The following is a 14,715-nucleotide window of genomic DNA, read 5'->3' as shown; positions in this document are numbered from 1 at the left end:
CACAAACCGTGAGATCCACCCAGGTGCTCCAGCATTTTCACTTTTTAATTCAATCAACCATTGTTGTTATTTAAGTGACAAATAATATTGCATACATATAGCTTTATAACTGCTACTTAGTGTTTTCTACTTACAATTATTTTTCTTAATTTTTTACATTTCTCATATTAAAGTTTTCACTAGTTCCGTCTCGCTCCTTCTGGGTTCGGAAGCCATATGTTCTAATTCTCTTCTTTTAGGGCAACTCAAATTTTTAATTCGCACACTTAATTCACAGCTTAATTAATCAACATGTGTGTCCTCATTCTTCTGTGATAAAAGAACTGTAGAACATTTTATCTACATTCCTACATGCTGTTATCGGATAGTGTCCACCTAGTATTCAAAATTTTTTACAAACGCACAGGACCAACCAATCAGAAAGCAGGCAGTCCTTCTGCTGTGCCCAGGCACAGCGGAGAGTCAGGCGGAGGGAGGATCTCAGGGACTCTCGAGAGAGCTGACATACTGTTCAAGAAGTGTGCGCTGGCTAAATATCAGCCTAGATGCTAACTTACTTTTTAAAGTTTTTTTTGTTTTGTTTTTTTTAATGTTTGCCTTTTTTTTGAGAGACAGTGCAAGCAGGGGAGAGGCAGAGACAGAGGGGGACAGAGGATCTGAAGCAGGCTCTGTGCTGACAGCAGAGAGCCCAATGCGGGGCTCAAACTCAGGAACCACGAGGTCACAACGTGAGCTGAAGCTGGACACTTAACCGACTAAGCAACACAGACACCCTGATGCCAACTTACTTTTTAATCTACACCTCCTTCCCTTGTCAAGAAAACTTTGTTATTATTATTATGACTAATTTATAGGCATTATTTAGATTTGCACAAGTGTTTGAAAATTTTGTTGCTTCTTACATCCTAATCCTTCCTTCTAGATTTAATGTCCTTTTTACCAAAAGAAATCATTATTCTTTAGTAATTTCATGTTGGATCTATGAGTGGAGAACTCTCATTTTTTGTTTGAAAGTGTTTTCATTTTTACTCATGAATGACAGGTGAGCTGAGTCAAGAAGTCCAGACTGTGATTTCCATAGGTTGTTTCAAATAGGATGTAAGATACATATCTTATGTCATTCATTCATTCAAAGAAACCTTCAATTGCACCATGAAGAAGAGGATAAACTCTGAGTCTAAAAATGTTATTAGCATATGACAATTTTAGGTTTCAAAATCAACAAAATATGGTAGTAAATATGTGACTGTATGCAGTGGAAAAAGAATGAACTTTGGAACCAGGCAGAACGGAGTTCAAATCCTGACTTGGTCTCTTACCACTTGTGTGATTTTGTGCAAGTTAACTGACCTCTCTGGGATTCAGTTCCTCATGTGAAAAACAGGAAAAATATCACTTACATGAGGCGCTGGCAAGCTTTTCTATAGAAGGCCACATAATAAATATTTTAAGCTTTGTGGGCCAATCTTTGTTGAAACTACTCAATTCTGCTGTTATAGCACAAAAACAGCCACTGATAATACTCTTCTGCCTGAAATACAGGAGGTAGTAAGAAATTAAATTTCCCCCATCTACAACCTTTTCCTCAACATTTCTATGAAAGATATAAATAGCACATATAATAATTTCCATGGAGGAAATGAAGTCAAAAGCCCCATTAAGCAGAGGTAAAAATGAAAATTTATACAGCTCCTTAGACTTCCAATTTCTAAACATTTAATCCCCTATACTTGTAACTACATTTGCTGGAATGCAAAGGATCTACATTTTCTAAAGCCTCAAGCAAATAGATCGCAAGGCCTCAATTCCCTAACCCTCAGTGTGATTCAGTTAGCAATGTCTCTTCCATGTCCAAAATTTCAACTCCCTACAAAGGCACTCCAAAGTGTTTTCTGAATGAAAAAGGTCATAAAAATGTATTTGTGCTTACCCATATGCCAAACTATAACACTATGTTGAGGCTATGCAGCACAAAAATATGTACCCTACTGCCCCACTGCAAAATTCAAATTAGTATCAGGTCAAAATAAGGTGGTAGGATTTTCTCAGTATGGACCTTCTTAATGCCTTAAGGAAAAAAATAAAAAAGGTACATCCATCCTTCTTGAAACAACAATATAAATGTCTGGGCGGGGGGTGGGGTGTGTGAGGGGGGTGGTGGGAATCAAATCCTGAAAGATTCCATGCCAGTCAGCTCTATTTTTAAATTGCTTACAAAAATCCTTGTTAATCTCATATTGACAGCAGTACCTTCTGAAAAGAGAACCAAATATTTTATTGTGTCTGACTAATTAAACAGTACTTTTATTACATAAACTGTTAACATTTAAAAATACAGTTGCAATTTTTTTCCCCCATAAAATACATTGCAAAAGAGGATAAGAACAAAATTTGACATTTGAAACATACTTCACAGCATTTAAATCCAGTGTGGCATATAAGTAATACAAGCATTTCATCCGTTCTGTAGTTTCCAAATTGTGGGGAACCATGTATTGAGCAAAGATCCGTTCAACAAGCAATCTACAAAAACAAAGAGAAGGTACTCTAATGACTTTTCTTAATGTATTGAATTTGTATATAAAATTCCAAAACATATAAAGAAGATGTGTAAAAGAAGTTTCTGCTTTCAAAATGAAATCAAAGATTTCCTTCTGTAAGAAGAGGGGCCAAAAAACGATTTAGCTGGATGTGCTAGCAACATCCCTATACCCAGCTAAGATAACTACCTCTGCATGACAGTGAATGTGTAGCAGGGATTCAATTTCCTTATCTGAATAATAAAACGTTAAAAAAAAAACCCACACCACGTCCTAACAAGTGGCAAATTCTAAGCACCTTTAAGTTAAAATTATAAAGAAATTGTTAAGATTCTTCTGAGTTTTTGTAGTAATCATCATGAAAAAAAGACCTGGTTAAAAGTACAAAAAAAAAAGAACCAGCAACTCATAATAATGCAAATCTCCAGACAATGATGCTGCACACTCAAAACGTCTAAAAACTTCAACTTTATAAAAATAATAACTACGAAGTTTCTTTGATAATGTTAACATAAGATACCCAGTTTCTAGTTCCTATAACTCATAAAATTGTAAGATGGCCCACTGGTTCTTAATTTTCTCATTCTGATCTGTTATAGGCACTACCATCTGGATCTAGCAATTTAAAATAAATTCAATCAAGTGAAATCAATTCAGACTGCAAGCAGGAATCACAGATCTATCAACTACTAAATGCTTAGGATCCATACAAGATCTAACTTTATGCTGCAATAGAAAAATACAAAGATTATATTCAGATAATGTGTTTCATATTAAATTATAACCTGTCTTTTCAGGCTTGAGTACAAACTTTTTATTAAAACTATCTATAATCCAAAGGGTTTATTTTCATTTATTTGAAAAAAATGTTATTTGAAAAATTACTTATGAAATAAAATTTAAATTACACACATTTCTACTTTTAAGTATTACTCTTCAAAAACAGTATACAAAAATGAACATAAAAGCTGTATCCATCCCTAAAGTCATATGTACCTTACTGCTTCATTTATGGCTTTGGTGGGAGGAAAACTAGTCACTATCTTTAATTTGCAGTAAAAACTGAGGAGAGTTTCAAGTTATAAAGAAAACAGTTTGCCTAAAACAGCGTTTCAACAACAGTTAAATACAACACAAAAACCAGATATTTTACCTAGTGTCGTTAACTTACCGATCATCAATACTATTTTGATAATATATATGTAGCAGTTTGTCTTTGATCCATGAAATCTGTTTTGCAGCATCTTTTCCAGCTGCTGATTGTAAAGCATACTTCTTATAAATTTGGGCAAGTCCCATCATGGCTTCTTTGCGCACCCTCCACTTAAAGTAAAAACAAAAATGTTTTCTTATAATTTAAAAATGCTCCCATTATACTTCAGGAAAGTCTGTTTTCTTATTTTTAAGTTAGTTACTTTACACAATACATTTTCATCAATCCTCAGATACTGGATATCGATTTATAATGACTACAAAAAAAACACAACTATCATTTTAATATATCTACTATGAAAAGTACAGAGATATCAACATGTGTAAAGAATTTTAATGTTTTAATATCTTAAACCCATTGCCTACACCTAAAAAATAAAAGTTAATCACAATCTAAAGTCACTTACAATTGGTGACAGAAAACGTGTTACCAAATTTTAAAAGGCAAAGACTGAATTAATTGTGACCTATCCCTTATACACTTTTTCCAGTTTATGGTCTATATTAATCATACTTCAATTAAAGGTACATGATGCTGGTTTTATCAAATGCTAAATATGAAGCCACTTGGTTCATTTTGTGTATTTGAGAATCAAGTTCAGGTGTAAAAGGAATGTATTCAACTATTTTTTTTTAAGTATTTATTTGCTATAGTATATCTAATACTGCTTATCTTGGAATGAGTTTATCCTTTAATTTTACACAAGCACAGCACTACAATCAGGATGTCAGTAATGTTTAGAACTTCATGAAACTGCACAGATCATCCATTTTTTTCCCCTTTGCAGTCTGTCATTCATAGTGACATTCTTCCCTTGGTTTATCTCATCCATCCACCAATATACATCAAAAGACTTACTCATTAAGTGGGAATTCAATTTATCTGTAGAAACTTCCTAATTCTCTATCTTAACTCTAATGCCCCAAACTGCTGCTTTAAGGAGAATTTAAAAGACAGAGTATATTCTAATACTACCAAGAACATAAATATATTCAATTACTTTTTGGTATCCAATTAATATTTATATGACTGAACCAAGTAGCCCTAAGATGAATACAACATGATTATCAAAAATTATGTGCATATATGCGATCCCAACAACACATAGACACTTAGTTTAAATTCCAAGTCTAACTAAGAGAAAGACTACTTGAATACTTAGAAGGCAGTTAGCCTACCATGATGCAAATCTCCTTTTCCTTCTTTACACCTTTTGGCCTTTTCATTAATACCCCTATGAAATATTCAATAAAGACAAGTCTAAATTTATTAGTTAAAATAAGTTGTTCCAAATATCTATAGATTTGGAGGGAAAACCATGCAATTCCTGCCCATCTGTACTTCACCCACAACCAGCATTATCAAAGAGAACACTATTAAGTGAAGATGGCAAAATCAACCTTATCAGCGACTATTAAAATGTTGTAAAGTATTTACCTAAAGAAGCCGATGATTGCTGAGTGGAGCCAGTAGGTGCTCACTCAAGAAGAAAGGGTTTAGGATCACAGAAGATAAGCTAGAAGCATGCTGCTCTACTAGGTATAGCTTTACCAAGTTGAAAACGTGTTATTTTCTATTCCACAGAAATTTTAATACCACGAGCTAAAGAACTATTAACTGATACCGATAGGAAAGGAAAAAGAAAAGAGAGCCAACAATATAAGAAAGCTGTGTCAGTTATTAAGGCCCTTTACAAGTCACTGATTAAAACTAGCGTCCAGGCTAAACACCTGACTACCATTTAGAGCCATCTCACTTTCAGGATGAGAATAAATAATCTCAACTTAAAAAACTAACAAAATTTAATGTAACAAAAAATAAAACCTTCTCATAAATATTAAAATGACCCCCTCAAAAAGGGTTCATTAATTACATTTAAATCTCAGTATTTTCAAATGAAATACTATTAAACTTCAAGTATTCAAAGTGAAACCCTGCTACTAATTATTATTCCTACTCACCCGTTTGTCTAACGTTCTTTCTCTCACAAAGTTAAGTAAGTGATCGTTGACCAGAAGAATATCCTTTTTAGCAGCTGTAACTATAGACACGATAACATCATGTCTAATAGCTTCCTCAGGGTCATGTGACCTCACTTTAAGATACTCTGAAAGATAAAATTTTATTGATTAAAATGGAACTTTAACAATTAAAATATTTTTAAAAGTTGTATAAAACAACAAAAGCAAAACCTAAGTAGAGGGTTCAATGTTTCAAGAAAATTAAGAGTAGTGGAGAGAGGGGAGTAGAAATGAAGGTCAGTCCTTCAGTCAAAATAGAGTAGTTTACATGCAACCAAGTAGGGTTGAGCAGCAGGGGAACAGGGTAGTGTATTAAGGAATTCCTAACCTCATTAATTAAACCATATAAATGAAGTAAGAAGTATAATAACTTTAAATATCTCACTTGTTTTTTGTTTCAATGTTTAAAATATTCAAGTCAAATGGACCTACTAGGAAAAGGCTAGAGTATTCACGTTTCTATCCCTTAACTATGGAAAACCTAAGGTTTCTAAAAGAACAAAATTAAGATACCAGCCACCAAGAAACAGGATTATAGGAAATACCACAAGGCAAGTTCATCTGACTGAACTAAGAAAAGCCAAAAGGAGCACGGAAGAAATTAAACATTTAACAATTAGGAGTGGCTGGAGGAAGATCTTAAAGTCAAAAACATTGCAGTTCAGATCTGGCACTGAGAAAGCTGAAAGAAAAAATTAACACTCTTCAGTAATGCTACATGAGGCTTAAGAAAGAGATACTACAACTGAGCAAAAAACCCCAAACATTATTCAGCTTTTTCTTATAAGACCAGTAAGCTAAAATTTCATTGCTTGGATTTGGAGTAATACACATAGTCATGGCTATATGCAGCAAATAGTGCTTATGATTATAAGTGGATTTACTTCCCTATAAATTGATAGTTTAGCAAATAATTACAATGCAAACACCTATAAAACCACTACCCTGGTCTTAAGCAATTTCACCTTAAGCATTCCCTAAAAGGAACTATTTCCAAAAATGAGAAAGACAATACGTTGCTTAAAAATAAATAAATAAATAGATAGGTAGGTAGGTAGATAGATAGATAAATAAATAAATAAAGGGGTGCCCAGGTGATTAAGCATCCAACTTCGGCTCAGGTTGTGATCTTATGGTTCATGAGTTGGAGCCCCACATGGGGCCTGCTGCTGTCAGCTCAGAGCCCAATTCAGATCATCTGTCCCCCCCTCTCTGCCCCTCCCCCGCTCACACTCTCTCTCAAAAAAAAAAAAAGTGAACATTAAAAACAAAAATAAAAACTTCTGAAGAAACAGAAATGTTATTTACCTAACTCAATAAAAAAACTGCTTTTAGTACTGATTTCAAATGAAGTATGTAAAATAGATCAAGTTCACTTCCCCACCAAGATAAACACAGGAGTTTTAGCTTTCACAGTACTTGTTTCAAGGGCAACACATACCACTTTAGGTGTCACTAAAACAAAACCAATGACAACACCATCAATTTTAAGATGTATCCCAATTTCCCTAAAACAAATTTTTCATATTAAGCAGGGTATATACAAGAGCTATTAAATTACAGATCTTAACTGTGCAGAGGAAGAGAAAACAAAGGAGAAAGAAGAAATTCTCAGTTAGCATGACAAAGCAGCTGAGAATTTCTTCTTCACAATATGGCCATGTCCCTCAAAATGTAGCTGAAGGCACAAGGATGAATATCAAACACACTGTAGATAAAGATAAACGTGAGTGTCTAACATACATTAATCTTAGCTCACTCCTGAAACCCTATGAAAACATCTTTTAAAAGAGACAAGTACAAAAGATCACAGCAAAAGAGATTTTTCAACAAAATTGTGACAGATGTATGACTTCTAAACAAAAGAAAAAGTTGAAATCCAAAAAGGAAAGAGATTAATAAATAAGCTTATTTCCAGGGTAGAAGAACCGTGGAAACACTGAGAAATTCAAGGCACCAAGGAATGAGAAAGGCACAGATAAAGAATGCTGTGAAATGAGAAATGGTTGAAAATGTGCATAAAAAGTACTGAGACTCCTAGATATTTTCAGAGCTGTCTTTTAGTCAACTACAAAAATTAAAATGTATAGTTTATAGTGATACTGGCCTATCTCAAGATGCAAGAAAAATCTAAAATAAACAACCTAACCTTACATAAGAGCTAGAAAAACAACAAAACCCAAACCCAGCAAAAAGAAGGAAATAATATACAGCAGAAATAAACAATAAAGAAACAAGAACAACAAAAATAGGACAGATCAATGAAACCAAGATCTGGTTCTTTGAGATGATCAAAATTGATAAACCTCTAAGCCAGACTCCCCCCACATACACCAAAAAAAAGAAAAGAAAAGAAAAAAGAGAGGACCCAAATAAATAAAATCATTAATGAAAGAGGAGAAATAACAACCAACAACAATACAATTCTGAACAATTGTACCAGAATATTATGAAAATCCATATGCCAACAAACTAGACAACTTAGAAGAAATGGATAAATTCCTGCAAAAATCTAACCTACCAAAACTGAAGCAGGAAGAAATAGACCATTTGAACAGACCGATCAACAGCAATGATCAGTAATCAGCAATCAGTAATCAGCAATCAGTAATCAAAAAAATTCCCAAAAAACAAAAGTCCAGGACCAAACAGCTTTACAAATTCTACCAAACATTTAAAGAAGAGTGAATACCTTTTCTTCTCAAACTATTTCCAAAAAAACAAAAAAAAAACAAAACAAAAAAACAAAACAGAAGAGGAAGGACAATTTCCAAATTCATCCTATAAGGCCAGTACCACCCTGATATCAAAACCAGATAAAGATACCACAAAAAAAGGAACTATGGGCCAGTGTCTCTAATGAATACAGATGGAAAAATCCTCAACAAAATATTAGCAAACTGAATCCAACCATGTATTAAAAAAATCATACCCCACAATTAAGCTGGATTTATTCTTGGGGTACAAGGGTGGGTCAATATTCACAAAACAATCAACCTGATATATCACATCAATAGGAAAAAGGATAAAAACCATATAATCATTTCAATAGATACAGAAAAAGCACTCAACAAAGTACAACATGCATTTATGATAAAAATCCTCTACAAAGTAGGTCTAGAAGGAACATACCACAATATGGTAAAGCCCTTATATGAAAAAACCACGGCCAACATCATACTCAACATCATCATACATACTGAGTTTTACCCCTAAAGTCAGGAACAAGACTAAGATGTCCACTTTCACTTTTATTCAATATAGTACTGAAAGTCCTTGCCAAAGCAATTAGACAACATAAAGAAATAAAAGGCATCCAAAAGGATAAGAAAAAAGTAAAACATTTACTATCTGAAGATACAATACTATACATAGGAAACTCTGAAGACTCTACCAAAAAACTACCAGAACTGATCAATGAATTCAGTAAAGACACAGGATACAAAATCATTGTACAGAAATCTAGTTGCATTACTGTACACTAATAATGAAGCAGCATAAAATGAAATAAGAAAACAATCGCATTTACAATTCCACCAAAAACAATAAATTATCTAGGAATAAACTTAACCAAAGAGATCAAAGACCCGTACTCTCAAAGCTATAAACACTGGGGCACCTTGGTGGCTCAGTCAACTGAGCATCCATTTCTTGATTTAAGCTCAGGTCATGATCCCAGGGTCATGGGATCAAGCCCCTCATCAGGCTCTGTGCTGAGTGTGAGGCCTGCCTGGGATTCTCTCTCTCCCCCTCTACTCCTCTCCCCCACTCACATGGGTGTGCGCTCTCTCATTCTCTCTAAAAAATTAAATAAATAAGTAAAACACTGATGAAAGAAATTCAGGACAACACATAAAAATGGAAAGACATTCCATGCTCATGGTTAAAAGAACTAATATTGTTAAAATGTCTATACTACCCAAAGAAATGTACAGATTTAATGCAATACCTATCAAAATATCAACAGCATTTTTCATAGAACTAGAACAAACAATCCTAAAATGTGTATGGAACCACAAAAGACCTCAAATAGCCAAAGCAATCTTGAAAAATAAAAACAAAGCTGGAGGTATCATAATTCAGGATTTCAAGTTATATTACAAAGCAGTCGTAATTAAAACAGTATGGTACTGGCATAAAAATAAACATACAGATCAATGGAACAGAACAGAAAACCCAGAAATAAACCTACAATTATATGGTCAATTAATCTTCAACAAAGGAGGAATGAATATACAATGGAAAAATGTCTGTTCAACAAATGGTGCTGGGAAAACTGGACAGTACATGCAAAAGAATGTATCTGGACTACTTTCTTTCACCATACACAAAAATAAACTCAAAATGGATTAAAGATCTAAATGTGAGACCTGAAACCATGTAAATCCTTGAAGAGAGCACAGGTAGTAATTTCTCTGACATTGGCCATAACAACAGTTTTCTAGATATGTCTCCTGAGGCAAGGGAAACAAAAGGAAAAATAAACTATTGGGACTACATCAAAATTAAAAGCTTCTGTGTAGCAAAGAAAACCACCAACAAAACTAAAAGACAGCATATGGAATGGGAGAAGATATTGGCAAATGATATATGTGATAAAGGGTTAGTATCCAAAATACAGAAAGAACTGATATAACTCAACACTATAAAAAACAAACAATCCAATTAAATAATGGACAGGACACATGAACAGACATTTCTCCAAAGAAGACAAACAAATGGCCAACAGACACATGAAAAGATTCTCCTCATCACTCATCATTAGGGAAATGCAATTCAAAACTACAATGAGAGATCATATCACACCTGTCAGAATGGCCAAAATGAACAAGAAACAACAAATGTTGGCAAGGATGTGGAGAAAGGTCAACACTCTGGCACTGTTGGTGGGAATGCAAACTGGTGTAGCCACTATGGAAAACAGTATGGAGTTTCCCCCAAAAATTAAAAATAGAACTACCCTACGACCCAGCAATTACACTACCAGGTACTTACCCAAAGAATACAAAAGCACTAATTCAAAGGGATACATGCAGCCCTATGTATACTGCAACGTTATTTACAATAGCCAAATTATGGAGAAAGCCCAAGTGTTCAGTGATAAATGAATGGATAAATAAGAGGTGGTATACAGATACACATACATAAACACACACACACACACACACACACACACACACACACACACGCACACACACACATATACACACACAATGGAATATTATTCAGCCATAAGGAAGAATGAAATTTGCAACATGGATAAAGCTACAGAATATAATGCTAAGTGAAATCAGTCAGAGAAAGACAAGTATTGTATGATCTCACCTATATGTGGCATTTAAGAAACAAATCAGCAAAGGGGAAAAAAAAAAAAAAAAAGAGAGACAAATCAAGAAACACACTCAACTATAGAGAACTGATGGTTACCAGAAGAGAGGTGGGTGGGGGGATGGGTGAAACAGGTGATGGGAATTAAAAAAAATAATTAAAATGCACCCAGAGTCTGAAAACTAGGAAATCATACAACACAGTAACATAAATGTTTTATTAAAAAATGAAACTACAAAAAAAAAAAAAATGAAACTACATAGTATCTTTTGGTAAACTTTCAAACATTCAAACAATGGTGAAGACTAAAAAGGTTACTGGTGAAATTTTTCACATATAAAATATATTTTAAATAGCTATAAAAACTGAAAACATCTATCATTTAGCTAACAGTAAATTTTGCATTGAAATTCTGACTATGGGATGGGGCGTCTGGGTGGGCCAGTTGGTTAAAGCATCTGACTTCGGCTCAGGTCATCGTCTCAAAGTTCTTAAGTTCAAGCACCCCATCGAGCTCTCTGCTGTCTGCTGAGAGCCCACTTCAGGTCCTGTCTCCCTCTCTCTCAGCCCCAAACCTACACACGTGTTCTTTCAAAACTTTTAAAGAAATAAACATTTTAAAAAAATTCTGAGGAAGAGTGAAGATGGCAGAGAAGTAGGGGGACCAGGATTTCCCTCTTCCCTCAGACACAGCTTACTGAGGTCAGATCACTCGGAACACCCAAGAAATCAGTCTGTGGAGTAACAGAAAGGTCTCCACAGGTGACAGGAGACAGCTTGGAGGGACAGGGGTGCATGTATACGAACTGGGGGAGATAAAACAACGCAGGCACAGAGGGGAGTGAATCCCTTCAGTGAAAGGACAGAAGGAAGAGAGAGACAGAGAGGCTGTGGAATTGCAGTATTGTGTTAGTACAAGAGAAAAACATCTCTAGACCACGGACTGGGGAACAAGAAATACAGAGAGTGCCAATTTCTACTTTGCAAACAGCTTCAGGAGCTGAAGATTGGAGTTTTCAAAAGTGCACGGCTTTCTCCAGACCAGAGTGAGCCTTGTAAGTGTGGCTGGCAGGCAGGGAGCCAGCCTTGGGGTGCAGTAGAGATCTGAGCACCGCACTGGCAAAGAACAGTCCACTTCCCAGAGTACTCTGGGAAGAGGGTTTAGTGCCTCCCCAAGGACAAAAGACCCTGGAGGTGCCAGCCCAGGGCCCTTTATTGGCAGGGCTCAGTGGCACTACACCAGGGCAGAATCTGCGAGGTGCAGGGCACCTTAAGACATCAAGTTTTGAACCCCAGCCCAACACCTAGGAGGCACGGGAGACTGTAGAGCAGGGTAAGCCTACTGACAGCGCTATTTCTGCCTCAACAGTATGGTTTGAGACACCCGGTCCGGGGAAGAGAGACTGGGGTATTACCATTTTTCTCCCCATCACCAACATGGTGGGACTTCAGGACAGTGGTTCCCAGTGGAGGCAGGACCCCCTTATAACAAACCCCACCCCTCCATGCCTGGCAACTGCTTATCTACTGGAGCAGGACTGACACTGAGTGAACCAGACGGCCTCTCCACCACAAGAGCACAGCCACCGGTCCCAGGCACCAACAAACAATTGTCCTGTGGTTTTGTTCCCCACCCCTTCGTTTTTTCCAGGGTTACTTCAAGGATCAAAGCACACCCGGTGGAAGGTCCAAACAATCCACCACTAGGAGCAAGGAGAAGCTTTGTAGAGGACTGACCAGTGAAAGCAGCCAAATACACGAAAACAGAGCACGCAACACACTGCAAAAACACTTCCTGAAGTGCCAGGCCCTGGATAGTGTACGACCCCTTTTTAACATAGTAGTACTCACAGGTGCAGAACACATGAAAAGCTATTAAAATACATAAAAGACAGAAACCTAGCCCAAATTACGAAACAGACAAATTCTCCTCAAAAGAAAATCCAGGAAGAAATGACAGCCAGTGAGAGAATTGCTCAAAACAGATACAAACAATATAGCTGAGCAAAAATTTAGAATTAGAGTCATAAGACTAATAGCTGGGCTTAGAAAAAAAAGCATAAAAGACAGCAGAGAATTTATTGCTGCAGAGATCAAAGACCTAAGGAATAATCTCAATGAATTAAGAAATGCTATAAATGAAATGTAAAATAAACTAGATACAGTGACAGTGATATAAGAACAGAAGAACAAAATGCTACAGCAAAAGAAACGTCCAGGGAAAAAGAGAAAGAAGAAACAGACAGACACACACACACACACACACACACACACACACACACACACACACACACACAAAGTAAGGAAAACGAAAAGGAAAAGGAAAAGGAAAAGGAAAAGGAAAAGGAAAAGGAAAAGGAAAAGGAAAAGGAAAAGGAAAAGGAAGGACGAAAGAGAGGGAAAAGACAAAAGTAAGAGGAAGAAAGGATCATCTAAAGATCAATACTACAAAGCAGAAGCTTAAAGAACAATCAGTCCAAATTCAGAAGTGAGTGGGTAAATAGAGGGTTCAAGGCAGGGCATCTCCCCCAAAAAGGATGAAAATGAGAAATATTTGCTGTTCAAATCTGACCGGTAGAAATTCAGCAAAACCTGAAAGCATGACTATGACAAATTATTGTTAAAAATATTATGAACTAATAATACACTTTATCATTTTCTTCATCAAAAGAAACTCAGAAGGAAGTAGTAAGATTTAAGAAGCATAAGCAAAGACCATTAAAAAAATCAGTTAAAAATGTACTACAAGTTAGTAAAGTTTTAAAAAGAGAAAGTAACAATAATATGAAAGATAGGAAGAGAGTGTGCAGTTAAAACTTTCAAGGTTCCTTGATTGTTCAGAAAGAAATGAGAGTTCTGACTTTAGACTTCACTAATCAATTATGCAGTGAAAGCACAAAAGAGAATGTTAACTTCCAAGCCCACAGGGGGAAAAGGAAAAATGAGAACAAAGAAAATTAATTAAGCAGAAAAGAGGGAAACAGGAAAACAAAACAAGAAGCATGGAAAATAAAAAATATAAAATAAGTTCAACACCATCAAATTCAGTAAGATTTTTAAAACACATAACAATACTGCATATAATTTATGGACACATGTGACATAGAAAAACAAACAGGATGCAGACCAAATTTAGTGGAGTGGGCTACCCTCTGCAAACAGGAAGAATACAATTTATGAGGGGCATTTCAACTACATCAACAATTTCTTTTCTTTTTTTTAATCTCTTAAGGAAATACAGCAAAAATGCTAACATTTCTAAAAAAGACATAGTGGCTATCATAGTCATCTGTTATTTTCTGAACTATTTCCTAATTTAAAAAAACTGGGGCACCTGGGTGGCTCAGTCAGTTAAAGACTGGACTTCAGCTCAGGACATGATCTCGTGGTTCGTGAGTTCAAGCCCCACGTTGGGTCTCTGCACTGAAAGCACAGGGCCTGTTTGGGATTTTGTCTCCTTCTCTCTCTGCCCCTCCCCCACCTCGAAAATAAAGAAACTTTAAAAAATTTTATAAAAGAGCAATAGTCAGATATATGATATTCTTATTACTACAAAAATGCAAAGTTCTAAACTGCCTTATAAATATACAGATTTCAGAAAAGTTACCTCCAT

General features: G+C 35.6%; 1 protein-coding gene across 7 annotated transcripts in view; it reads right to left on the bottom strand.

Annotated features, from left to right (window-relative positions):
- PDS5B (PDS5 cohesin associated factor B) overlaps window positions 1-14,715 on the bottom strand; it is a 191,588-nt gene that overhangs the window by 82,871 nt on the left and 94,002 nt on the right. For all 7 annotated transcript variants that reach the window (XM_042950209.1, XM_042950293.1, XM_042949877.1 and 4 more), the window contains exons 11-13: window positions 5,715-5,860; window positions 3,712-3,863; window positions 2,410-2,523 (exon numbers count right to left, since the gene is read on the bottom strand). In XM_042950209.1, the coding sequence (XP_042806143.1) occupies window positions 2,410-2,523; window positions 3,712-3,863; window positions 5,715-5,860 (412 nt within the window). The remainder of the gene's footprint in view (window positions 1-2,409; window positions 2,524-3,711; window positions 3,864-5,714; window positions 5,861-14,715) is intronic.

Source organism: Panthera leo, chromosome A1 (assembly GCF_018350215.1).
Source record: "Panthera leo isolate Ple1 chromosome A1, P.leo_Ple1_pat1.1, whole genome shotgun sequence".
Lineage (NCBI taxonomy): Eukaryota > Metazoa > Chordata > Mammalia > Carnivora > Felidae > Panthera > Panthera leo.
Note: the sequence above shows the minus strand (reverse complement) of the source record. Positions and strands in the feature narration are given on the sequence as shown.